At 49.5% G+C, this 26728-nt stretch overlaps 1 protein-coding gene and 1 long non-coding RNA gene across 14 annotated transcripts in view; both read left to right on the top strand.

Annotated features, from left to right (window-relative positions):
* The first annotated feature begins 224 nt into the window (after nt 1-224).
* Nucleotides 225-9680, top strand: LOC128853280 (uncharacterized). Of its 13 annotated transcripts, none has more exons than XR_008451717.1 (6): nt 1001-1330; nt 1445-1625; nt 1783-1897; nt 3614-3816; nt 3913-4051; nt 5254-9680. It is a non-coding gene; the product is annotated as an uncharacterized LOC128853280 (long non-coding RNA). The 13 variants fall into 13 exon arrangements; XR_008451716.1 differs by lacking the exons at nt 1783-1897; nt 3614-3816 and having other exon boundaries at nt 1011-1330; nt 5254-6184; nt 6313-6391; nt 7123-9667; XR_008451722.1 differs by lacking the exons at nt 1783-1897; nt 3614-3816 and having other exon boundaries at nt 1011-1330; nt 5254-6184; nt 6313-6391; nt 7326-9666.
* A 16357-nt stretch (nt 9681-26037) lies between these two features.
* Nucleotides 26038-26728, top strand: part of POC1A (POC1 centriolar protein A) — a 37344-nt gene continuing 36653 nt past the window's right edge. The window contains exon 1 of the mRNA XM_054076858.1: nt 26038-26142. Within this exon, the coding sequence (XP_053932833.1) occupies nt 26125-26142 (18 nt within the window). The 5' untranslated portion in view covers nt 26038-26124. The remainder of the gene's footprint in view (nt 26143-26728) is intronic.

Genomic DNA, 26728 nt, shown 5'->3' with positions numbered 1-26728 from the left:
GTGGAAGGGGTGGAGGGGGCTCCTGTGGGGATGGAGGGTTCCGTGGGGCACCGAGAAGGGATGCAGGCAGCTCCTACGAGGATCGAGAGGTCCCTGGGTGGTTTCTAGGGTGCTGTGGGGGATGGAGGGGTCCCTGAGGCGCTGAGGAGGGATGGAGGGGTCCCTGGGTGGTGGAAGGGATGCAGAGGTCCCTGCGTGGTGGAAGGGGTGGAGGGGGCTCCTATGGGGATGGAGGGGTCCCTGGGTGGTGGAGGCTCCTATGGGGATGGAGGAGTCCGTGGGGCGCGGAGAAGGGATGCAGGCAGCTCCTGCAGGGATGGAGGGGTCCCTGGTGGTGGAAGGGATGAAGGGAGCTTCTACGAGGATGAAAGGGTCCCTGGGTAGTGGATGGGATGGAGGGGGCTCCTATGAGGATGGAGTGGTCCTTGGGGCACCAAGAAGAGATGCAGGCAGCTCCTATGGGGATGGAGGGGTCCCTGAGTCGCTGAGAAGAGATGTAGACATCTCCTGCGGGGATGGAGGTTTCCCTGCGTGGTGGAAGGGATGCAGGTGGCTCCTATGGGGATGGAGGGGTCCTTGGGGCACCAAGAAGGGATGCAGGCGGCTCCTGTGGGGATGGAGGGGTCCCTGGGTGTTGGAAACGATAGGGGGGGCTCCTATGGGGATGGAGAGGTCCCTGGGTGTATCCTGAAGCACTGGAGGAGGGGGGATGGAGGGATCCCTGGGGTGCTGAGAAGGGATGCAGGCAGCTCCTACAGAGATGGAGGGGTCCCCAGTGGCTTCTGGGGCACCATGAAAGGATGCAGGCAGTTCCTATGGAATGGAGGGGTCCCTGAGTGGGTATTGGGGCACCGTGAGGGGGTGCAGGCAGCTACTGTGAGGATGGAGGGGTCCCCAGTGACTGCTGGGGGGCTGTAGGGGACCAGAGGCTGCTCCCATGGGGATGGAGGGGTCCCCAGTGTTTCATGGGGCGCTGTGAAGAGATGGAGGTGATTCCCTCGAGGGTGGGGGGATCCTTGGGTGGCTTCTGGGGCGCTGTGAGGGGATGGAGGAGTCCCGAGTGGCTCCTGGGTGCTGTGAGAGGACAGAGGGGCCCCAAATACCACTGGGTGTGTGCATGAGGGGGCTGGGGGCAGGACAAGGGAGGGGAAGAGATTGTCTGTTCGGGAAGCAGAGGCAATAGCTGTCCTGCTCTGGGTTTCACCTCGGCCTCAGGTGATGCAACACTTGTCTTCTAGAAGTGCTGGAGTCTCTTGGCCCCAGACAGTGGATTTGGGGAAAAGATGATCTCTGAGTCAGCTGCAGAGGAAACCCAGCACTGCTCAGACAGGTCTCGTGTATTTACTTCCTAAACACTCGCCCCTGTCTCTCCGTGAAGAAAGGAAGCGGGTGGTCTCACTGGTGGTGGTGGTGGGATCCTGAACCCCTCTCCCTTTGCCTGCAGCCCCTGTGAATCTCACATTTTATCAGACTTCCACCATCGCATTTTTGAAGTGTGGTACCATTGCCATGATGGAAGATGGATGAGAGTCCTGTGAGAATGACGGCAGCGAGTAAAACTGAATCCGGCATGCTCTGGTTTGCAACAAGCGTTAAGGATTATTTGTTTAAAATGATATTTATCGGTAGGTAACAATTAAAAGGAGCTCTCCTTCTGTATCTGGCCATCTGGGTTGCAGTTGTACTGCTTCCTGTGAATGTGTACCAACTGCTGAAGTGTGGAAAGAATGGAGAAGAAAGATGATGTGTATTTTTTTTTTTTCCCCTCATCTTGCGAAACAGTGCTTTCACGGAAGAGAGGATTTGGAGAAAGAGTGCTGTCTCTTGGCACCACTGCTGTCACCCAGGCGAGAGCTGCCTCTCTGGCACTTAGAAACAGGAGTGGTCTTTGTAACAGGTACAGAGTTTTGAGGAGAGCTCTTTTAAACGTGGCTCCTGCTTGACAAGTGGCTTGCACGTAGCTGTGTACTAACGAGAAGGGGCTTAGAGTGGAGTGATGAGGGAAATACAAAACCTATGTAGAACTGTGGCTGCTGAGCTCAAGTTTGGGTACAAAAGGCAGTCAGAAAGTATTGGTCAGTATTTACATGTTGCAAATAAATCTTCAGATAACTCCTGCGTTGGAGGGAAGGGGAAAAGCCAGCAAGATTTTTGCCTGACCTTTGTTTCTGCGTCACTGCCTCGCTTCAAGGATGCTAGGCGCAGTTTGTAACCTTTGTGCTTAGAGTAAGTGGATCCAGAGGAAGGCAACCACGAACCGTAGTCAAACAGCAGTTGCTGTCGCCACCAGCGCGTTACTAAGCTCTGAGGTGGGAACTGGAATAGTTCTGCCCTCTCGTGCTCCTTGTGGGGCTCTGAAAAAAAGCGATAGGGCTTTACAAGGAAGAGATGTGGGATTTGGGTTTTAGGGCTAGATGGTTTTCTAAACGCCGTTCGCTTCCTCCGTGTTAGGAATTTAAGAGAGCGTTGTTTAAGAAGTCTCAATGCTTCGATCTTAAACAATTCATTCTGGCGATGTGATGCAGAAGTTAGCATTAAGAAACAGCCTTTCATCAGCAGGCATCATTAAACTAGATATGTGCTAGTTTAAATTCGTTCTCTAAATAAATGCTTAAACTAAGGCTGTGATGCTTGACCCGAGCCTGGATGGCAGTTATGGTAGTGAGAGGTTTGGTCATTTGGTGATATCAGGATAGTGCTTCAAATTATCACTTCAGTTCACTCATGAAAAGTGCTCTTTCTTTTTTTTTTTTTTTCCTCAGCTGGCTTTCAGTTACGTGCCTTGAGTCTATAGATTTTGAAAAATATAATAGTTAATTAGCACTTGAAGTTTAAAGATACCTGATCTGTGTTCATTAGCCATCCCCATTCCCCTGACCAACAACATTTGACTCCCTGCCCTGAAGCTTTGTAGCCCATCCATTACTTTAAAAAAACGAGGAAATAGCATGACATTCTACCACACAGATGCCTAATGAATGTCTTTAGAGCACAGACGTAGTTTCTGAACCACGTGCTCCTTGGATTAATTTCAGTATTAACAGAAACCAAGTCCCATATGCTTGATTTATAGTATGTTGATCGTATTTTTCCTTCTCCCTCTATTTTACCCTGAGTAATTGACCATGATATTTAGCTCAGAAGGGACAGAGGGAATATATTACTGTGGGAGGCACCAGAGGAGGGTGGTGTGCAAATACGCTGGCTGCAAAAGGCTGCAGAGCTCATGTGCCTAGACACCTGCCACAGCAGGTTCAATCTCACAAAGATCTGATAATCCTTCTTTATCTTGATAATAGCAGCATTTTACTCTGTTGCAAGGTTGAGGGAGGAAGTGCATTGGTGTCCTCTGTTGCTGGAATTCAGAAACTTGTGGGTTCGTATTCAAAAGTGCCTGTGAAACCAGAAGAGCGTTTGGTTGTTAGACAAACATCATCCAAGGCTGGCAGCTGAGATACAGTGACCTTGGCTGTGATACAGAGATCTCCAAGTGGAGCAGAGCTCTCAGCTTTCCTGTCAGAATTCCCTACAATCTCTGCTGTTAATCAGAACCCTCAAGAACACATCTTTCGAGCTCGGTTTTGGTGAATTTATTTAACCTTGTACTTGACAGGAGTTGCGCGGAGCTAAATAGCAGTGGACTGACTTTAACTTGACCTTCATCCTGGAGAGCTGCTGAAGGAACGCGTCCTTGTCACTGGCACAGAGATGCCTGTGAGCTCTGGGACCAACAGAGCAGGGCAAAGTCAGGGGAAAAGGGGGTCTTCTAAACTGTTTGTGCGCTTTGGAGATATTGCCAGAGCTTACATGTTGAAGGTGAAGTAAAAGCTGCCATTAATTAAAATTTCTTACAGCTTCAGTGGATTAATTAAATGGTATTTAAATATATTAATTGTGGTGATGTATTACCAGCATCCTGCAGGAGAAACTAGCGTGAAGTGCCATGGAAATGCTGTTTGCCAAACTCCAGAAGGAGGACTCCAGACTATGGGAAGAGAGAGCCTGACCTGAGAGAGAAAGCAGGCTTACGGAGCCCCTCCGGAGAGGGACGGTGGGTACAGGGGGCTGGGGAGAAGGAACGTTTGCCTGTCAATATGTAAAGGGTGGAGTTGCACATAATAAAGAAGGAAAACAGTTTAAGTTGAGGGGATAGCATTGGTGTAAGAACAAATTTATTCCGCTGGCCCACCATGCCAAGGTTTAGGTTGGAAGATGGGGAGTTTCTAGCTGTACCTGTGTTTTGGAGCTGGTACATGAGAAACTAGGAAGCTTGATCTGCTTGAAAGGCCCATCAGATGCAGTGGCAGGAGAAGGGAAGACTCTTAGCTACCCTGAGAGCCTCTGCTTTTTTGGGTTTTCTGAAGCCCGTTCCATTCTGATGATTTGTCCATTCCTTTGCTAAAGAAGTTGCAAGAGAGGGGGAAAAAGGTTAAATTCCAGCAGCCTGGGAGGTGGGTGAGAAGCCATAGAAAATGATTCCCATGTAGAAACTGAAATGGAGCAAAAAATCCCCTGCCACGAGGTCAGGTTGGATTCTGCAGATGTCTATAAAGAGCTGCTGCTGAAGAGGGTCTTTTTCCGTGTTACCAGTTTACCATATGGTAGAGGTGGAAGTTACCTCCAGTGCTTCCTTTGCATGTTTTGCCCAGTTTTCTTGGAAACAGAATTTTATTCCCAGGTTTGTAGCCTTCATCTGACCTCATACCTATCAGCAGCGAGCTTCTTTGATAGAATTTTAGTGAATTCTATGTTTTTACAAAAGCATTTAGATGCTTCAGCAGAAAAGCAAGAGTCAAAGCCCCTCTGGCACTCAGCCTGTCCAGATGAGAGCTTTTAACTGTACCACTAGCAACTTCTAATCCCTTTTGCCCACTTCTGAAGGCAGAGCTGAGCATATTCCTCATTTTTTCCCACCCAGCCAGTGTCCAGCCAGAAAAACAATTCCCCCTCCCCACGCACAAGCCACTGTCTATATTGAGATCTGAATTTTCCAAGGGAGTGGGATGTGATCCTGACATCTGGATGTAATCCAGACTCAAATTCCAGCTTTAGATCTAAGAACTTCCACCTCCGGTCCTGAGACCGGCAGTTCTTAACGGGAACTTAGTTTACCTTTTAAGGCAAAATTCGAGGGTTGCGATAGTAGCTGCATAGTGAGAATTCTTTCCGTGCTGAATTTCTTTAGCAGATTTCCCTCATTTGGATCCTGTGTCGTCTTTATGTGACAAAACAGGAAATCTTATTTCTCTCTAGGACCCTCTATTCGGTAGAAGATTCGAACAAGCTGGAAGAGATGCTGAAGCACGTGTTGCAGAGCGAGGAAAGAGCATCCCTATTTCTCAGATGCAGCCCAGGCGAGCGTCTTACCCAAAGCCCCACTACAGCGGCGTGACTGACGCTCGGTTGGGACAGCAGAAGCTGTTGCCCCTGTCATCCAAGATACCCACCACTCTCACACCAGGGCTGCTGTGCTCTGCAACCCATCTGATTAACGCGTACAGCAGTCATTTATCTTCATTCTAGAATATCTCCCTGGCATCCCTCTTGGCTGCTTCAGATGTGGAAAATCGCACAATAGTCTTTCTTTCTCTTGCGTCTTTGAGTTTGTCTTGCTTTGTGCAGCACGTGGCTGGAAATGATAAATGACTCCTTCCAGCTACTGGGAACTTTGCTGTGCTTGGCATGATTTGCGTTCACAGCCTTGTTTACTCTTCTCACAGTTTCCCTCCTTCTCTTAGAAAGAACCAGCAGACTCCAACCAGTATGTTTAGTTAGGATTATTGCTGGCCTTCAGCCTGTCATTTTTCTTGCATATCTCAGCCCTCATTTCTCCTTAGAATCAGTACTATCTCCTGCAGGTGTACGTGCTACCTTTCCTTTCCAAATAAGATTGCCTATTCAGCCTGGAAATAGGGATAAAGGCATCCTGTGAAGTCCCAATAGTCTCTGATCTCTTTTGAGTGGGTGGAAATAATGGGATTTTAAAAGGCTGTCAACTTAAAATGTCTGCTGTAGGTACAGTACAGCTCTGGGAAGGCAAGCTGTTGAGGTTTGTTTCAGCAAAGGCTTATTCTTCTCTTATGCATCTGGTATTTTAATTTGTTTTCTACAAGGATTGATATTTTGGTGAAGAAAGGAGAAAACAAGCACTTCAGAATGAAATGCCTGCTGATAACCCGAGAAGGTGGGTGAAAATTCCCCATCTAACTAGACCCCAGCTGGGAATTCCTGTGTGGATGTTATTCCACGAATGAATACCCAGAGAGGCAACAGGACTCTTCTGTTACCCGAGTGCCTTTTCTTCTTACGCAGTTATTCCGTAGCATTCAATATTGCTGGTCTGGAGACAGTCTTAACGGTCTTGGAGAAAGCAAGCAATAAAGAGCGAAGGGTAAAGCAGTTTTGATATTTTATTGTTTCCATCGATGATCAGGTGAAGCTTTATAGTTAAAGAATTAGTTGTTACAGTTAATATTAGTTATTGTAGTTGTAGAATCAATTAGAATTAATTCCTCAAAAGGTTGAGAGGACAGTGGCCAAGCAGTAGAGCAGAAGGATGCCTCACATCTAAGAGAAGATGGTCCAGACATGAAAATAGCATGAAAATGTGTGGCAACAGGGGCTATGAAACACCACAGGGCCAGACCCCTCCTGCGAGTGGAAGGATTGTGTGTGACACCACGGCCTCTGTGCCACAGCAGAAAGCTGTAAGGATGAGCTGCAGCCGCTTTGGTGTCCAGCCCCTTCCTCTTCAAATCCTTCCTTCTCCCAGAGGATGTGTTGGCGGTCTCTGCCCATGGGGGTTGCTGTGCTGTTCTGCAATAGCTTTTGTTGCCTAACCTTTGAGGTACAAGATGTATTATTCCTCTTCAGATCATAGATAAAGTTAGAGGGTGGTGATAAGGTATTAAAATGAGTTCTGTCAGCAATAGGGAAGAAGTGGCCAGTGCTGAAATATCGAGGGAGGAAATTAGCACATCATTATCTCCAGATGTGAACCTGGGAGCTGCAGACTAGAGAAACTCTGTGATGTGTTCAGGTTATTTGAGAATATGAGGCTTCCATTCTTTCTTTGCCTCTGTACTGGACTCTTCATAAAGCTGGCAAGTGCTCTGTTTGCAGTGTCTTACAGCCTAAGCCACGCAAAGCTCTGGCCTCTACTCTCGAGGCTGTCCTGAGCCACTCTGCCTGCCAAGCAGCCGGGAGGTACCGGGAGTGCAAGTAAGGAGCAGCCAGGACAGCTGAGATGGGGGGGGTTCTTGGGCTACCGTGACCCTGCTGGCAGCCTTTCTGCATGTAGTTTATTTGAGCCGGTGGTTTTGCAGCTGCTTTGAACACCGTTCCAGCTGAGATCAGTGAGGCTACCGGACTCAAAGGAGTGAGTTTTAAAGCCTCTGCTGAGCGAGCCTAGTCTTGTCAGGTGTTGGCCTGGGGTGGTGGTAATGGTTGGGAAATGCATTTTTGTGTCTCCAGGAGATGTGGTGAAGATCCTGCAGTCTCTAGTGTCTTCTTTTCAGCAGTCCCTCCACGTAATCAGGTGAGATGCGCGTGCTTCCTCTTGGATGTGCACGTTGTCCCAGCCCTGGGCAAAGAGGATAAAAGTTGGTTCTAGGAAATGTCTTAGAAAGAGATGGAAGTGCTAACATTGCGTAAGAAAAGCTGGAAGGGGCCAGCTGAGAAATGGAGACTGAAATGGCAAAAATACAAACCTGGGGTTAAGTCATTCTCTTCACCGCTGTGCCTGGTTTCTCACGTCAAATTGATGGTAAGAGCAAACTAAGGGAGAGTAGAGGGGTTTGCATTAAAGATGGATCATGTGAGGGACCCATGTGGTGTGGGTTTATATACAGCTCTGCTCATCTTCTGGAGCTTTTACAAACATTAGAACATCTTGTCTCTTCAGACTTTCAAGCTGCAGCACTGTCAAGCTTTAGTCCTGGCCTGGCCTGATCGGCAGCTGAACATGAGCGGTTGTGATCCCAATCCCCTCCTCCATCAGGGAAAGGGAAATGAGAGAAAGACTTGAGGGTTGGAAACTGAAACGTAAACAGCTTTAGTGAAGCAAGAATATAATAATAGGGAAAATACTATTAACAAGCAAATACTAAAATATATATAAATATACAAACCCCAAACCTCAGTGTTAGGACAGGAGAGCTCTCCTGAGACGTCCTCCTTTTAGCATTGATAAGGGCTGATTGATCACCTAGGGAGAAGGTGTCAAGCCATTTGAGAACGTGGTGGTGGCTCTGCGTGGAGAGGTGATCTGGGGAGAAGGTAACTGATTCTCTTCAGTCATCAGTAGCCCCAGCAAACTTCCAGAATGACTCTACTGCTCAAAGCTAATTCTGAGACATTCAGGTTTAAGCAGCAAGTGAAGCGTTTCCCCCAAAGCCCTGCTGACAGTTTTGGTTTTCTGTTGTTCGGCACATAGGAGGCTGCAAACGCAGCACAGCTTGCGTGTATTGTTTCAGGGTTTAACACATAAAGGGGTGGTTGGGTTGCCTTGCAATGTCTTCCAGCCCATTCGCTACTTGAAGGTGAACTGTTCCACCTCTTCTGCCCTGAGCAATCTCTCCATCTGGGTGCCACCACTTCAGCCATCAAACAGGAGCCAACAACTCTGATATATGAAGGTGGACCAACCCTCTGGATCCTTGTGCTGAAATCTGGGAGGGTCTTCAGGGCACCTTGGATTATACTTTGGCTGGAGGAGGGAGAGAGGAGGCTGGTGCTCCGCACAGCATATGAGTCTGCTGTCTTCCTTGGGTGACTGGAAAGGGATGAGCTCTGGGTTCCCCTGTGAGCCTTTGAGACCACAGATTGCTCCACGCTACCTGTGCTCTCTGTACTACTGTCTCAGAAAGGTGGTAACCTTTCCTGTGGTTACTTCAGTTTGGTTCCCTAAACTGTGTGTCTCCTCCATGGCAAAAAAACCCGTCAAGGTGTATTTACCATGAAGGATGATGAGATTTTAAGCGAGTAATTGAGATTTAAAGCTCCCATTACGAGATCAAATAAACTAGAGTTGTTTACTAAACTTGTCTTTTAATTAGAAGAAATTATTTCAGTACATCTCTCCCAAAGTCCTTGATAGCCAGTGACCTAGTTTTCATGGAGTGACCTCGCAGCAGTGCAGTCCCTCACCCAACTGCACTTGGATGAGGGAGAACAATGCATGCGTGTGGTGATGGTACGTATGCCCGGAGTTTGATTGCTCTGCTATTCAAAGTTTCCTTCGGTAGAAATACTGTTTTATGTTTCTTTGGCAGCTTTTCTCCGTGCTACTTGTCCTGGTTTAATTGTAAGGAGTCATGTGTTGTCAGCTGTGCACGTTGCTGAATACAATGCCTTTGGGTGGTAGTGAGCACAAGTGACACCTTAATAAGGGTCCCTAGAAACACGACTTTACTACAAGGCTGCCCCCATCTCCCGACAATTGTCAGATTAGGGCTTATTAGTCACACATCCCTCCTCTGAAAACAACTATTTGTCATGCTCCTGCTCTGTGCCAAGTCCTCAGAAGACCTATTAGGTTTTGTTGTCTTTGCTAATGACGGCTGCTTTTTAATTGCTCAGGTAGTAGAAGCGGGGCTTGAAAACTCAATCAGCATTATCTCAGCTTATCTCCCGGTCCCTACTGGATTTAAGCAGATCAAGACATTCATAGGGATCACGTGTAGATGCCCAGCACAGCTCGCTCTAGAAGCCAGGTGCACCTGGACTGTTCTCCCAGGTGCCAGAGTCCTTGCCCTTAGCGGGTCCCTGCCACCTCGCTGCCGGGTGGGCTCGCCACTGTCATGGGCAGGGACAGATCCTTCTGCCAAGCGAACCGCCTGGCTCTGCCAGCACATGGCCTCTCTGAACTTCAGCTCCAGTGTCAAGCCCTTTTCTCCGCTGGTCTTGATGCCCCTTTGCAGCAGCCGTGTCTCAGGGCTGTTAACGGAACCCTCTGTGCACGCTGAGGCGGCACACGTGGAGAAGGTGGTATCTCTGAGCTTATCCCAGAGGAGCCAGGGGACAAAGCGGCTTGGGATAGCACACCTTGGCACAGAAGGAGAAGAGTAGTCTCGTAGGTGAAGCGAGTGCAGGGAGCGGGGGCTCAGCTGTCCAGCAGGATTTGGTAGTGCCCCTCTGCTGGAGCCCCACGTGCGCCTGCCCCTCGGCTGCTTTTGATCCCATCTCTGCTGTTTCATGGTTTATGTTGGAGTGCTTTGGGCCGTGGGGAGTGAACAGGCTCCGGGCTTCTTGGAGGAGATGGAGAGAGCCCGGTGTATCCGCTGGCTAAGGAGGTGGCAGAGAGCAGACCGGGCAACGCAGGCACTGCTGCCAAGTGGGGTTTTGTCCCCAAACCTCTGGGGTCTAGGTTGGCCTCTGGCATTACCCCCGGCCTGCTTGGGAACTTAATGTGCAGCCTTATTGGTCATGTTGCCCATGGCAGATGAGGGTTTCTTCAGGATTAATTAAGGATCATAACTGTGACCCAGTTACCAGGTTTGCACTATTGTTACTGGAGCTCTCTGAGCTGTTTGGAAGAGCTTCTTACTCTTGTCTGCTCTGTTTACTCGCTCCCTATATCCTTCTGGGACTGACTCTGAGCCCCAGGCAGGATCATGTTACATTCATTTCTCTAATTGATTCTTGCCTTCCCCTTACCTGGATGCTTCCTGCTTGCTGCACACCGGTTGCTCTGGGGATTAGATATGCTGACCTACATCTTTTGCAGTGTTGTCTCCTGTTTGAGAGGCAGGGGCTGAAGATAGGATGGTCCAGTTCTGGGCTGCCGCGCTGTAAACTACACTGATGCTGAAGGGATAGCCCAGGGTCTCTCTTCTCTCAGCAATTAAAATCCTTCTCATGTCCAGTTTGTACTTCATTGTAGCAAGCCTTTAGGAATGCTTCACGTAAAGGAGCAGGAATGCCTATAGTAAATTAAGTTCAGGCTCTTCTAACCTGGCTTCTTGCTCGTCACATTGGCAGGTAGGGCACTGTTCCATCTGGGAATAACTCAGTCTCGTTATCCGGGGTCTGCAAACCTACTGCGGGTCGTGCTATGGGGTTCACCTTGAGGATTTGTCACCTTCACATCTCCCTGCTCTCTCCTTCCCTCTCTTTCCTGCTTGTTTGATGAGAGCTCGCCTTGCCCAGTGGATTGAACCTCACGTTGTTGGGCCATTGCAGGGGCTCACAGCCTTGTGCACAGTGGCTGCACGTGGCGTGTTTACTGTTCACGTGAGGAGCTCCCCTCAATCCCCCTCTGAACTGGTCCTTAACAAGACTGATGTATTGCTCAGGGTCCAATCATGTTCCTGCTGGGATCCCAGCAGCTCCTGCTGCTTTCAGACAAGAAGAGCATGAAGGAGGCTGTTGAGTGCGACCCCTGGGAAACAGTGCTTCACTTTGTCCTCGGAAGCACGCACACTGCAGGAACTGCTTGGCTTTTCTCTTCTGCCTCAGAAAAAAAATCTCTGATGTTCCAGTGACCTGCTTATTATGTAGGTCAGCAGCAGCTGAAAGGAAAAAACAATTTCAAAAGTGGGAGAAGTCTAGTAGGGCTCCTCTGCAGAGCGCTTTTTCGGGAAAAGCAGGGAAAGTTTCCCTGGGGAGGTGGCAGGCAGCGTGGCCGGCTCCTCGTCCACTCACGGAGGCAGAGCAGCTGGAGAGGGGAGACTCTGCAGCTGGAGTGGTGTGCGGCACCCTGGAAGCAAGCAGATCCAGCACACCTTGTGATGGGGGAAGAGTGCGTTAAGATACGCAATAGGAACTTGAGTGCTCAGGGGTTGTTTGCCCTTTAATGACTTTCTTGGGCTTGATTTTGGTAATTAGGAGGTTGTTTCTGCAGGTCTCCGCTGTGCAGATATACGACCAAGGTGAGACCTGAGCTATATGTGCTGGAGGAGCGGTTCCTGCTGGGAGACAGGACTGTCCTACCAGGGACATGGAGCAAGCAAGCACTTCTGGGCGCCAAAAGTAAAACTTGGACCCAAACCAAATTCAGCTCAGTGTCATTCCAGTGCCGTTACCCCGGGGCGGCCTCACTTTGCTCTTATACCTTGCGATACCCACTGAGGAAAGCGAAAGCTCTTAGTGTAAACTCTTGACTATAACCTAAGCAAGGGACAAATTGCTCTGTGAACAACAGGTTTGGTGATGTCTGACGTCACTCATACTTGCCTCTGATGCAGTAACTCTTAATATCCCTCACCATCCTTGCTTCTCTCCCAAATCCCCTAAATACCAGCTGGGCTGGAGGCATCCTGGCTATCTCCCACTTGGAGAAGGGTATGTGTTTGTGTGTTTGGTGGCCATCCATCAGGCAGGAGTACAGATGTGGCTCCCCTCTCCACTTGCTTGCTGAGGGAGTTCTCTTTGCCACCGGAATGCATAGAAGTGTGGTGGTCCAGGCTTCACAGGAGCAGCTGAAATTGCTCTCAGGCTTCCCTAGCAATCAAGATGAGGCAGCGTGATTTCCTAAGTTGTTAACTTAGGGAATGAGATTTCAATGTCCTATATTCGTGGTGATGAAGAGGTGTAGGGGGAGATGGTGCAGGCTCTGCTTTGCTGTTTGCTGGCTCCCCTCCTTGGGTTCCCATCCTCGCTTTGTAGCTGCTCGCTATAACAGAGCTGGCTGAGCAGCCCCTCGCTGGGCATTTGTGCTGTGGCTGCTTTCAGCCCTGCTAAGCCTGAGAAAAGCCTCTCCAGTTGCAGGAGGCTCCTGGCAGAGGCTCTTGTGCTTGAAGGTGCCGCTGATCTTTCCCAGAATGCAGGTTCTTGCAGAGCTGCTTGCTTTGTTTGAGATGTGCTCATCCCCTCAGCTGTTGCCCCTCGCTTTATGCCAGCATCGCTGCACTATCCAGGTAAAGCACGTCCAGCTGTCTGTGTCTGGGACCGGACCGTCCTCCCTCTTCAGCACCTTGATCTTGGTGGTTTCTACTTAATCCATGAAGATGTCTCTGCAGATCCCAGTTCCCATGCCTTATTGATCCTTAGCTGGCACATGGAGGGGCATCTCTAACTCGTGGCTGGCTAAGCAGTGAAAAAACATTTTTTTTCTCCAATTTTAACGTCCGTAAGGGCTGTGCCAACATATTTGTTCACCAGGTGAATCACACACTGTCTGGGCGGACCCGCAGACTCAGCGGGTCTGAGATGGTGGAGACAAAGCAGCTGGTGGTGGATGGGGGCTCATGGATGCTAGTGCTGCAGCTGCTGAGCCCGGAGCTTGGTGGCCAGTGAAATCCTGCTCTGCAAGACAGATGGGTCAGCTGCAGCTCTGGGAGAGAGTCTCATGGCCTGTTCCTGAGCCAAGTCCAATTCTTGCTTGAGAAAAGGACTGTCCATTCCTGAAAGACTGCTGATCCCTCTCCTAAACTACCGGTCTTGTGCAAGTCAGAGCTTGGTAGCTTCCCAGGGCAAAGCCTGTTGTTTGTAGCGTATTAGCCAGCTAACCCAAAGGCGGGCAGTCCTTCTCTCACCATGCCGTGGTGGTCTAGAGAGAAGTCAATGTAGGAAGCAATACAGCAATGAAATCTCGAACAGAATGACGTATTTTTCACCTACGGTCAAAAGAAGACATCTCCCCTGCTTTGTGCACCCCTGCAGAGCACTAAGCAAGCAGGCAAGCAAGCACGTATCTTAGCTGGAGGCACTGCCATGCAATCTGCCAGCACACCGCAGACAGCGTGGAAGTCTTACTCAAGACGTAGGCTTAGGATAAATTCCTAGCACAAGATTTTCCAAGTTAGATGGGGAACGCGTGTCACGTTTGCTCGTTGAGTCCTTGCACAACGAGGCCGCTGTGTGCTGCGGACAGCAGAGAGCTGGAGCTGTCACGTACTTGTGGTGAGAACGTTGAGGATAGCTGTTATCTTTGCTTGGAGGAAGGGTTTGATTAGAAACTGCCTCATAAATGTGCGGTTATTGAATCAGTTGCTTCTTCATCGTGTATGAGCCATCTCCATAGATGTGCCAAGTGCATCTGTCCTGGGCGGGCACGCAGCTGGGCTAGAGCAAAGCAGATGAGTTCTCCTCATCACAAGCTTTTCCTCATCAAGCTTTTTCTAACTTGCTCCCTGCCGGGAGCAATTCTCCCAGCAATATTAAACATAGCAACAGGAGTGTGTCAAGCACATCTTGTCAAGGCTGGCCTAATTTTTTTCTCTTTTTGGGTTTTAAAATAAATCAAATCCACTGTGTTGCAGGGCACAGTGCTGTTGTCAGCAACAAATAGCTACCCAGGAATGGTATGTATTTTGTGGTAGCTGGGAAGAACCTCCTGTTCCCAACATCTCCCCCAACAAGCCTGTGGGGGGCTTGTTCCATGAAATTGTGGGACTTAACTAAAGGATGATTGGGCTGTGAAAAACTAATTTTAACCACTGATTAACTGAGTTTAATTTTGTGTGTCTCATTGTCTTCATAAGTTGATGAGGCTGTAAATTTAGTGAGATAGAGCATCTAACTCAAGTTCTTAAGTAAGGCAGTCTGGTGTTATTATGAACAGTGAGACTTTCCCAACGGAGTAATGGGTGTTACAGTTCAGACGTAAACCAGTCCCGAGGTACTGGAGGGCAGAGTGAGACTGGAGGCAGGCTGGCTGCGCTTCTTGCACTTCTTTGGGAAGCGTTTGGCGTTACTCTGGACAAGAGATGAGGTTAGGCAGCGCTTGGGCTTGACTTCTTGAGATGGAGGTGTCAGCAATACTCTGCTTAGCCTGCGGCTCTGCACAGCTTTGCGTTGCAAGAGCACATCTCTCATTTGCCCAGCTCTGCTCAGCTCTTCTGAAGAGAAGTCTTGGTATTGTTTAACACAGGTTTTCACCCAAACCACATGAGAAGAGCTTAACATTTACTGTAGCCTCAGATGCTGCTGAACTATTGTGGGTAGTGGAAGAGCTGTGCTGGAACATGGAGAATCTCTAAAGTAATCGCCAGCCTGGGTCTTGAACAGTAACTAGGGCTGCTAGCGAGTAACTTAACTGTCCCACCAGTTACGTCTTGCAAGCTTCAGTGTCCTATGAACAAAACAATTTTTATTTGAATTAATCTCAAAGTATAGAGTGCTTGAAGGACTAAAACACCTCGGCTGTTGGTGGAGCTCGCTGCAACTCGGGGTTGCTCCTTCCTGCATGCTCTCCACCCTGCAAGTGCTCAGGTTCTGGCTTTCACCTCTGGGGTGGAGCAGTGGTCCAAACTTAGACCTGGGTTGCCCAGGGTGGGAGTGAGGAGCACAGCTGGGCCCTGCCAGGCAAGAGAGGAAGGACATGGAGATAACTGTGTACCTCTGGGTGCACGTTGAGGGAGGTGAGGAGGCAGGGTGAGCCACTGGGAGCTCAAACTGATGGTCTTAGTATGGCTCTGTTCTTCTTTCTGCAACATGCAAGAAGATGCTAGCAGCTTCCGTCCCTGTGCCCACACTCTCTCTTGCTCACACAGTACGTTCAGACAGTGTGGGAAGATACCCTCTGCACTAAGCCCTCATCAAGAAGAATGAGGTGACTTAATTACAACCAGACAAAGCCTTCAGGATCACAGCCTCCAGTAAGCCACTGACATCTCTGGTTGCTCAGCCTCGCGTGGCCGCTGCAGCTTGGAGTAGGATCATGCGGAGAACTGGCTCTACAGCTGTCTGGTACTGGGTGAGATCATGGTGGAGGGACAAGAAGAGACACCAGTGTCCCAGCATCAATCAGCCATCCATTTCTATGCTCCTGCTTCTCCAGTGGTACCAGGCAGTCCTGCAGGGTGATGGGCGCAAGGATAAAGGGCTGGCTCTCCTCTTGTGACAGGAGGGTTTATGCTAGGCTGTTGTGGCTGACCACTGTTTGTGAGAGAACAAGGCTTCAGATTTGGAATGAAGAGCTTCTCTGCTGTCTGGGCACTCGGGGCTGATGATCTCGAGTTAGATTGTGACTGCTCAAACTTCTTGCTTTGGAGGCTCAGACTGTAGCTCTGAGAATGGAGGAGATGAGGCTACAAGCAAGAATTTTCTGATTTGATGCCTTTTCAGATTTGATATTGCAATTCTCTTGCCTTCTAAAGGATTTTTGCTAGGCTGTTATATAAATCACTGTTTGCCTCCTTTTCCATCACTTTTAAGCTGAACTTCATGATGGCACACGGTTGTGCTGTGGCTGCGCTGCTTGCCTGCCAGCAGCTTTCAATTTGGTGGCCAAATTGAGTCCAGTGAAAAGCTCAAAGAAGTCACGCAGCCATGGATAGAGACCTTACAACACACCGACCAAGGAAGAGGCTGGACCAGACTTAAATCATAGCAGCCACGAGTAAAAAAAACCAAACAGGCAAAAAGTAATTGCCTGTAGATAATTAGTTCCAGAGAATAATAGAATGGTTTGGGTTGGAAGGGACCTTAAAGCCCACCCAGTTCCACCCCTCTGCTATGGGCAGGGACACCTCCCACTGGACCAGGCTGCTCCAAAACCCATCCAACCTGGCCTGGAACCCCTCCAGGGATGGGGCAGCTATGACTTCCCTGGGCAACCTGGGCCAGGGCCTTCCCACCCTCAACATGAACAATTTCTTCCTAATGTCTAATCTAAATCTTCCCCCTTCCAATTTAAAGCCATTCCTCCACATTCTATCACTTCATGCTCTTGGAAAAAGCCCCTCCCCAGGTTTCCTGGAGCCGCTTTCGGTACTGGAAGCTGCTCTATGATCTCCCCAGAGTCTTCTCTTCTCCAGAGGTCCGCTGTTCTCTTTCCTCAGGTCTGCTGCCGAGGGAGCTCCTTGCATGGCAGAGGAAACAAAGTTGTTCGCAAATCAGAAGCCGAGTAAGTGGAAAAAACTTCTGGATTGCCCGCAACTATTTGACAGCAGTGTAAAGCCGACAAAGGTTAAACATTAATTTCTGTCTAGTATCTTCTGACTTGTTTTTACTTGCCCAGTGTTAATTCAGTGTAGGTCTGGCGCACACAGAGCAGGGGGAAGAGGTGCTTTGGGGTGAAGATACAGCATGACCGTCCACCTCTGTGGGATACCCTGCCAGCCCAGGGCTGCTGTTGCCTGTTAGACCAAATGCCGCTGAGCTGCCGCCTCGGGCAAGGTGCTCTTCGCAACAAGCACGGGCAGGAGGATTTGGCCTCAGCATCCAGGATTGCTTCCTCTCCGGAGTTACCCTGCAGCAGTTAGTCCCATTACGTATGATGGTATCTTTGGATAAACGAGAAGGTGATGACTTAGCCTGCGTTATAACCTCTGCCCTGAGTTTCTCCGAGCCTGTAAATTATGAGTCAGTGTTTGTTAATTTACAAAATGTATGCAAACGATATCAATACAGAGTAGCGCTATTACAGACTGTGGTGTTTGGCCATCAGGCTGTGTTCGCAGAGCAGAGGCAGAGCAGTTGCACAATCTGCGTGAGTAGTCACCCACTCCTACGAACACCAGTCAGGTATCTCTGTTTGTCAGCCTGACCAATTGCTTTAGCCCGATGACCTGACTCTCTCTTGGTTGCTCTTACTGTGTAAGGGATTTGATTTTCCTGCTGTAAAGGTGGTTTGTTCTGTGTGGGCTTTGTTGAGTTGCTGGACCATGCCCAGAGGAGGGCAACAAAGCTGGGAAAGGGTCTGCAGCACAGGGCGGACCTCATTGCTCTCTACAACTACCCGAAAGGAGGCTGTGGTGAGGTGGGTTCTGGTCAGTTCTCCCAACCAACAAGTGATAGGACAAGAGGAATTGGCCTCAAGCTGTGCCAGGGGAGGTTTAGATTGGATATTAGGAAAAAAATCTTTACTGAAAGAGTGGTGGAGCATTGGCAGAGGCTGCCCAGAGAAGTGGTGGAGTCTCCATTCCTGAAGGGGTTCAAAAATGTGGCACTTTGGGACATGGTTTAGTAGGCACAGTGGTGTTGGGCTGACGGTTGGACTGGATGATCTTAGAGGTCTTTTCCAACCTTAATGATTCCATGATTCTATGATTCGAACTTTCCACCTCCTCTACTGCATGAAAACATTAGGTCAGTAGCTGTACGAGCATCACACCTGCACAGCTGTATTTCACTTGGGCAGGGGTTGTCTAAAAGACATGTTTAGCTTATAACAATTTAATGAGTTTACTAGCAATTTTTTTATGCCAAAGCCTCCTCTCTCCAGTCTAAGGGCAGAGAAACCGTTGTGAGTGCTTGTACCAGAGCAGCAACCATGGCTCTGCTCAGGGGTGGTGTTTGGTTCTGTATCAACTGAACAAGGACGTTCACCTATGTAAGAGCTTGTGGTGTGGTTGGCACCAGGAACCTTTAACTTGTATCGTCTGGAGGTGAGATGAGGGGACATCTTTATAGCAGCTAGGAATTGTTCCTGTAACTGTGTAAGAAAAGTGTATAAATTAGTTGCAGTAATGCTTCTGCTGTTTAGTTGAAGTTGTAAGAACAAGGCAGCCCACTCCAGAGGTGGGGCAGAAGATCTGCTCCGTCATCGTCCTGAGCTAAGATAACAGACAACAGGTAGGTGCAAGTAGATGTTGGGCGAGCACAAGGGAGTTGAGAGTTTTTGTTTATAATTAACATAAATAAGTGGTGATGGAAGATTCTCGTACTCTTCTTCTTTGGGTCATTTTTATCCATGACACTAATGATTGCAACATCGGTGTGACTAATCCCATGCATGGGATTTATCTAAGACATCTGTTTCATCCAAGATTTCAAATCGGACTGTTTGTTTGCACAGTGTGTTGTAAGACTTTACAAACAAGAAGCAGAGCAGCCCTGTGTGGAGGTGTCTGCTCGCTGTGGAGGTGGTGACCTGTCTTCTGCTCAGAAAAGACAGAAGGAAGAACTAAACGCATGAGACTCTCTGTCAAACAAGCTTGTGCGATCCCACACCACCAGGGGAGAAGGCTTTGTTTTGTGCAAAAAAAGAGTTGAGCATTGAATATTTGAGCCTTGGCTATTTGTGACAAGCAAGTCAGACCAAACATCCATCCAGGAAGCGGCAGACACTAAGGGAAGATGCTGGTGGGCACTATGCTCCTGGCAATCCCTTCAGCCAGAGGGTACAGCCCAGGACATAAAAGTGCTGGTGAACCCACGTGCCCTGATCTGCCTAACCCTTTTATGAACTGGCTTGGTTTAGATCCAGAACCTGGCAATGAGTTAAACAGTTCTGTATCATTTGGAAATGAACTTCCTTCAAAGTAATCAGTGTTTTGTATTCAATGTCAGCTGTGTTTTCCTGCCTTCTAAACTCTAGGATAGCATATCACACCGTCATAAAACTTGCTGGTTTTACAGCTCACAGCTTGAAAGGCATAAAGTTTCATTTTGGCCAAGTACCCTGTAATGTCAACAGCTTGCATTGCTGACTTCTTTTGTCATGGTCTAAGTATTTATGACAGCTATGTAATGCTGGAGGGTTTTTTTTTCCCTGAAGGTCAGGACAGTTGCAGAAGAAATGCTCTGTCTCTCCCTGTGCCTCTTACTGTACCTCTGCAATTTCTAATAAACATTTGCTGATTAGAAAAATTACCCTTGGAGTAATGTGACAGAACTAAGTGCTGCCAGCCCTAATTATTCAAGACTTAGTGGGGTTCTTTCCCTCTGCCTTTCTCATTATGAGCCTTTGTGGTGCACCTCGGTTTGCGATGAGGACCGTTCTGCATATCTAGGAGAACAAAACACTGGATGCTCTTAGCATGAAGTTCTCCTGCTCCCTGAAGTTGGACACTGCAGCTTTTCAGGTGAAAGCAGAATACTGAAAGACACATAAAAATAACAGGAGTTGGAAACAACTGGCTTGGCCCCTCAGCTCTAATCGTGACAGTGTTCAGCCACTGCTTGCGCTTGGCAGTACTGTCTTCTGTGAACGAGGCACCCAGCTTGAACCAGTGCTTGGCCATTCTCCAGCGCCTGGTTTAGGCTGGCACTGGAGCAGGCAGCGCCTTTCTCATGCTGGTTCTCCAGGGAAGTCACTCGCACAGGACAAGTTTCAGTGGATCACCTCCTCATTCTGCTCTTCTGCTTCTACTTGCATAGATTAAAAGTTATCACAAGCTTGAAAATTAGGCAGTAGCCGTGCAGCTCTTGAACTGCTGTAAGTATGAATGAAGCTATGGAGGAGGCTGTGGAGACTGCTCACGCCTGCTGAGGGTCTGGTCCTTCTGTGCAGTGGTGGTTGTTCAAGAAACCAAGCATCCCCTGGGGAGCAGTGTGATGTTCCCCTGTTCTCCTGGCTGTGGCAGCAGGCTGTGTGGATACACACCTATCTATTCAGCAGGCTGAGCAGGAGGGTTTGTGCGTGGGACCCTTTAGGCTGCTCTGGACTTTATGTTCTGCCTCCCCTTCCCAGATGCTTCCTTCTGTGCTTCGATAAAGCAGGATATGGCACCACTTTTGGTTTTGTCTTTAGAAGAGTAAACAAAACAGGCGGACAAAAGCCAGCTGCTTAAAACACATTCCTCCGCTGTGACTGGGAGAAAATCTCTGCTTCGAATACAAGCATCCACTGTTTGCATTGCTCATCCTCTTGGCAGGGGCTATGGGCTTTGTCTGCCTCGCTTCGTTCAAACCCAACCTTTCTGATCTTTCTATTTTTGAGATGCCTGATACGCTGTCTGTTTCTCCCATGGATCCTGGGTTCCAGCTGCTTCCCACATCTCTAGGAGCTGATAAAAAAAGATCTTGTATAATGGGTCAACATACAGTGAAGGACAAGAATGCTCTTGGTCTTGATAGGGCTTTGTTTATGTATAAGTGATAAATGATGTGGTTTATCTATCTGTGCATTGCGGACCTGGCATTGAGCTGAAAGGCAGAGGAATGTGTCTGCTCTCCAAGAAGGAGTAAACCTGGCTAAGAAATGCAGGGCTGAGTGACTTGTGGTGGGAACTAACGTGTGAGAAGGCCTGAGGTGCTGCAGGGGTGTGACAGTGGCTTCTCCCACACCTCAGGATGACTCAGAGCAGCACATCTCAAACTCACTGCAGCTGTAACACCTCTCTTTTTTTTTGACTTGTCCATCTTTCTGTGACAACCTGCTCCTTTCTTCCCCCTTTCTTCTTTTGCAGGAGAAAATGGAATGAGTCACTTCCTGAAGGTAGAGATGGGAGAGGTGGCTGTGGTCACTCGGACCTTGCTTTCCACCCCAAAGGGTTTGCCCTGCTGCCAGCAACTGCACATTACTTGCTGTTCCTTGGTTTGTGGGAGCAAACCTAATGTACTGAGGACTTTCTGGAGATAAAGTGAAAGCCAAAAGCTGAATATGGACAGTTTTCAAGGACCAGAATGTATTAGGAACTGGCTTGTTAGCAGAATCTGTGTTTTGAGTGGAGGATTCACATCCATTTGCAGAAGTCTGAAGCTATAGAGTGAAATATGCCCTGCTCCTTCTATTTCCCAGCACTTAAAATGCAGTATTGAAGCCATATTACAGCATTTTGAAGGACTCACACTTAGATATAAACCATTCAAGAGGAAATACTATACAGTAATGTTTGTGGTCTCTGCTGGTCTGAAGGAGCTGTATGAGGGCTGTGGTAGTGCCTGGAGCATTGGGTCAGTATAGCTTTTGTTAAGTAGTTAAAGCTGGCGCAGGAATACACATTGCCAGCTCTTCAAATACAGAGAGGGTATTTCAGGGCAAATTTCTTCATGCACCCCATTCCCTTTCTCGTCAAATATGAGAAACAAAAAGCAAAGGGGCTGTGTAGTGATGGCCCTGCCAAGTGCGGATGCTGGGTGCATGCCCCATGAGTAGGGAACTCTATGTCCCAAAGGTCTCAGCTCCACTCCTGTGAACTCAGCCAGCATTTTTCTGGTACCAGTCTCTGTGCACTTTGGGTTCTGGGTTGATGGGGGTTGATGCAATCAAGAGTTCAGCGAAGCCTGAACTCCGTTCACCCCTGCAGGCAAGAGCAGAGAAAGTTCAGGGACCGAAAGCAGCTGCCTGCCCTTGGTCAGCGAGATCTGCAGAGACTCTGCTTACTTAGCAAGCACCTAAATTTCAATAAACCAAAAGCGCCTCTGGAGCCAAGGAGTTTGGGACTAGCCTGTAATGTGGAGAAGTGAGTGCTTATTCATACTGCAGAAGGAGAAATGTATGGACAAAAGAGATGTCCATGTCCCGAAAGAACAGCTCCATGTCTGGGGTCACCTGTGCTGGGAGATATTTTAAAGCTGGGCTTGATCTACTTTTGTGTAACAGACTTGAAGATCTTACAGTGGCCATCTCATTTAAACTATAGATCACCTAAAAGGGTTGGACCGGTTGATCCCTGAGGTTCCTTCCAACCTGGCATTCTGTGATTCAAAGACACTCGAACCATCGTAAGTAGTCAGAGACAACTTTGCAGATGCCCAGAAAGCTGCTGAAGGGATTCTGGCTGGATCTACCTTGCCAGGTTTTCTCACTCCTGAATCTTTCTCCTCCTTTAGGCCAGTTCTGGAAACTGAGCTCCCTTTCCTCCACCACTCTTGGATGCCCGAGTACAGGTTCATGTAGGGAGTAGCAGTGTATTCCTCTGGCACTCCAGGATATGTCCTCATGTCAGTATGTCTCTGTCCCCTTGTCACCCTTCCCCTCACCACTGCAGCTCTAGAGATGAGCAGTGAAAGTAGTTTAGAGCACCTGCAAAGACAAAGCAGCAAATAAAATACCATACTGCAATTAGCAGAGGGCTTTCTGGCTCTGTGCCTGGCAGATGCTTTGGATCTGAGACAGACAAATGTTCTCTTAGTGGCCCAAGCAGCCACAGAGCCCGGGCCATTTGCCTCACAACAGCGGAGCACCCCTGCATGCTGAGCGCTGAGGAGGGGTGACGGGCTCCCAGCCTTGTCAGTCTACTCCTCTTGTTGCTATAATCAGCTCATGTCAAGTTCCTCCCTCTTTTCAAGGCTCTGATAACAAGCACAGGTGACCTTTGGCTGAGCTTCCTCTTTAAACTCTGGTGGCTTTTGCTTCATTGCCTAGTTGTTACGCAGCAGTAAAGATGTGTCCTGATAGCAGCAGAATCTTCTCCCCTCTCCTTTCCCTTCTACCACAGGATCAAACTCTCTGAAGTTGCTCGAACAAATTTGCATTTAGGTCAGTGAGTGATTTACTTCAGGAAAAGAGGTTTTTTTATCTCCTGTCTTTTTTCTTTACTCCGTAAGAAAAGAAAATAAGCACAAAGGCAGGTGGGAGAAAAAAAAAATGAAGGCTATAAATAAATGGGTTTTGCACACATGGAAAACCAAAGTCATTAGTAAGAGAGAAAATCACTGATGTGGCAGCAAGCTGCATCTTCGGCTGATGGAAAGCAGCATCTCTCCATGGAAGCAATGGGACCATGTCATTGTCATTGGCTGAACTCCCTGGTGGACCTGGTCCCCTCTGCAGTGCCTCAGTTGTCTGCAGCGCCTCAGCTGTCTGCAGCTGTCTCCTTCCATGGCAAAAATGAGGGAAGTATGGACAGCAAGTCTCTGGACTACACTGATCTTTATCTGCAATTTCTGTCACCTCATAGCTGTCTGCTCAAGCTGCCTCAATCCCTGCTGTGCTCTCCGGATAGGAAGTGTCCCATCCCAGACGGTTGGGTTGACGTATGCCAAAGCATCACAGGGTTGGTTGCTCCTGCCTCCACCTCTGGGTATATTAGGATAGGACACAAAACAGCTGTGGAAGACCTATGCTGGGATCATGGTCACAGAGACAGGATGACCTTGTTCTGAGACCTAGCGACTGGGAGACCTAGGTGAAGTTCCTGGTTCCATCTTATCCTGTGGGCATTACCTTGACCAACTCCACATCCCTCTGTGCTTCCTCTGTAGACAGCAAATACTTCTTCCCGCCTTGTCTTGTTGAGAATCTCAGGGAAACAGTCTCATTTCTGGACCCTGGCACCCTGTCCCTCAGCTGGCATATTCTTAAAACTGCAGAAGCTTGTATAGAGACTGGTGTGCACAGCAGTTCAAATATTGACAGGACACGTGAGACCTGGGCTTTGCAATACAGGTGCTAAGTTCAGCACAGTTTAGTTGTTAAACTTAGACCTGCTTGCTCTCATGAGAAGTTCAGGGCTTTCTGAATTGGGTGTAGCTTAGCAGTAATTTCGTTACATTCGACTTCTGAGGGCCTCTGATGATGTGCAAGAGCTTTGCTGCCCAACGCGGCTGTGTGCTGCCTGGCAGCGTGCAGGGGCTCTGCTGGTTAGGACAGAGGTGGCAGATCCTGGGGCTTCTAGTCTCTTCACGATTCATGGCCATACAGGTAACTCACGGAAGAACTGGCTGAGAATTACTGTACGATGTCTACGTTGCAAGCTGGGAAGTGGGTTTCAAAAAGGCTAACTCAACGCTTTTTTTCACCTGGAGTTAGAGTAGTCTTAACAAAGAAGCTGGCTAGCTAGCCGTGATTAATCTTTAATGAAATCATGTTCCATTTTATCCAATTTCCTTGCTTATTTTTCTGTCTTTATAAAACTGAAGGCTGGCAGAGGTCTCAGCCTGCCCTCAGGTGGTCATCTCAAGAAAACCAGGAGTCTTATTCCTGGCGGTGGTGACACTGGGGAGTTGCCTGTGGTGGGGAGAGAGCACACGGGCTGAGGTCCACGTCCCTGGCTGGGGGGGTTGGCAGGGGGCTGGATCCCAGGGCCACGATTTCTGAAGGACAGGAAAATCCTTAGGTGATGCTGGAAACTGCTTCAGCTTTCTAGATCCAAGATCCATGGCAAATCTTCCCCCTTCCAATTTAAAGCCGTTCCCCCTCATCCTATCACTCCATGCCCTTGTAAGGAGTCCCTCCTCAGCTTTCCTGTAGTCCCTTCAGCTGCTTTAAGGTCTCCCCTGAGCCTTCTCTTCTCCAGGCTGAACAGCCCCAACTCTCTCAGACGGTCCTCATACAAGAAGTGCTCCAGCCCTTGGATCATCTCCATGGCCTCCTCTGGACCCGTTCCAAGAGCTACATCTCCTTCCTATGTTGGGGATCCAGAACTGGGCACAGGGTTCCAGATGAAGTCTGACAAAAGTGGAAGAGAGGGGCAGAATCCCCTCCCTCACCCTGCTGGCCACAGTTCTTTTGATGCAGGGGAGGGGCTTTTTCCAAGGGCATGGAGTGGTAGGATGAGGGGGAATGGCTTTAAATTGGAAGAGGGAAGATTGAGATTGGGCATTAAGAAGAAAGTCTTCATGATGAGGGTGGGCAACTGCTGGCCCAGGTTGCCAAATGGTGGTGTCGAAACACTCATTCACTGGTAAAATATTGAAAAGGACAAAGTCTTTAAGCAAGGGCAATAATATTTTTATTTTACAATTCAGTGCTGAATCGGATGCCCCTTTAAAAAAGGCATGACATCTTACAAAAGCAGTGGGTATATATACTAGTTTTAGATGATAAGCTGTGTAAATCCTCAAAGAATGTTCATTTGTTTTTAGATTATCCAACCATGTCTGAAGACTCTCTTCAGGTTCTCTCCTGACCTAAACCAGCTATGTCTTACAAGCCAGATTTATGCAACGAGATAATTAAACATACAAAGCAGCTGCAGCAAAACTCATCAATTAATTCTCACAGTGGCTGCCCCACCTCTGGGGTTGTTCAAGGCCAAGTTGGATGGGGTTTGGAGCAACCTGACCCAGTAGGAGATGGCTTTAAGCAGCTTCCAATACTGAAAGGGCCGACAGGAAAGCTGGACAGGGGACTTTTCCAAGAGCATGGAGTGACAGGACAAGGGGATGGCTTTAAATCTGAAGGGGGAAGATTTAGATTAGACATTGGGAAGAAATTGTTCACGCTGAGGGTGGGGAGGCCCTGGCCCAGGCTGCCCAGAGCAGTGGTGGCTGCCCCATCCCTGGAGGTGTTCCAGGCCAGGTTGGATGGGGCTTGGAGCCCCTGATCCAGTGGGAGGTGTCCCTGCCCGTAGCAGGCGGTGGACTGGGATGGGTTTAAGGTCCCTTCCAACCCAATTCATTCCGTGATTCCCGGCAGCCCCGCCGCTCCCCGCTCTGCTCTGGGTGCAGCGCAGAACACGGTTGGCTTTCCAGGCCGCTTCCTCCCGGCGGCAGGCCGCACCTCCACCCGCTTCCCGCCGCCACGGCTGCCGCCCCGCGCCCGGAAGTGCCCGTGCGCCGCTTCCGGTCCGGGGGCGGAGCCGTTGCTACTGGAGGCGCCGAAACTGAACAGCGGTGCGAGGGGCGAGAATGGCCGCCGGGGGCACGGTGAGGGCTCGGCGCTACCGGGGGCTGCCGCTGCCCGGGGTTTAGCCCCGGTGGGAGGGGAAGGGCAGGGCAGGTGCCTTCGAGGTTCGGTGATACCGGGAGGGATGGGGCTCGGGCTCGGGCTCCCGGTGCCCCCAGGGGCTCCCGGTGCCCGGCGCTTCGGTGTCACCGGGAGGGGATGGGACAGCCGGTGCCCGGGGTTCGGTGCCGCCGGGGGCTCCCGGTGCCCAGGGGTTCAGCCCCGGTGGGAGGGGAAGGGCTGGAACTGCTCAGCCCCGGGGTTCGGGGCCACCGGGAGGGAAGGGGCTGGGGCTGCTCAGCCCCGGGGTTCGGGGCCACCGGGAGGGAAGGGGCTGGGGCTGCTCAGCCCCGGGGTTCGAGGCCACCGGGAGGGAAGGGGCTGGGGCTGCTCAGCCCCGGGGTTCGGGGCCACCGGGAGGGAAGGGGCTGGGGCTGCTCAGCCCCGGGGTTCGGGGCCACCGGGAGGGAAGGGGCTGGGGCTGCTCAGCCCCGGGGTTCGGGGCCACCGGGAGGGAAGGGCTGGAGCTGCTCAGCCCCGGGGTTCGGGGCCACTGGGTCTGCTCAG

This window comes from Cuculus canorus, chromosome 11, assembly GCF_017976375.1.
Source record: "Cuculus canorus isolate bCucCan1 chromosome 11, bCucCan1.pri, whole genome shotgun sequence".
In the NCBI taxonomy this organism is placed as follows: Eukaryota; Metazoa; Chordata; class Aves; order Cuculiformes; family Cuculidae; genus Cuculus; species Cuculus canorus.
This window is presented reverse-complemented; position numbering and strand designations above follow the sequence as displayed.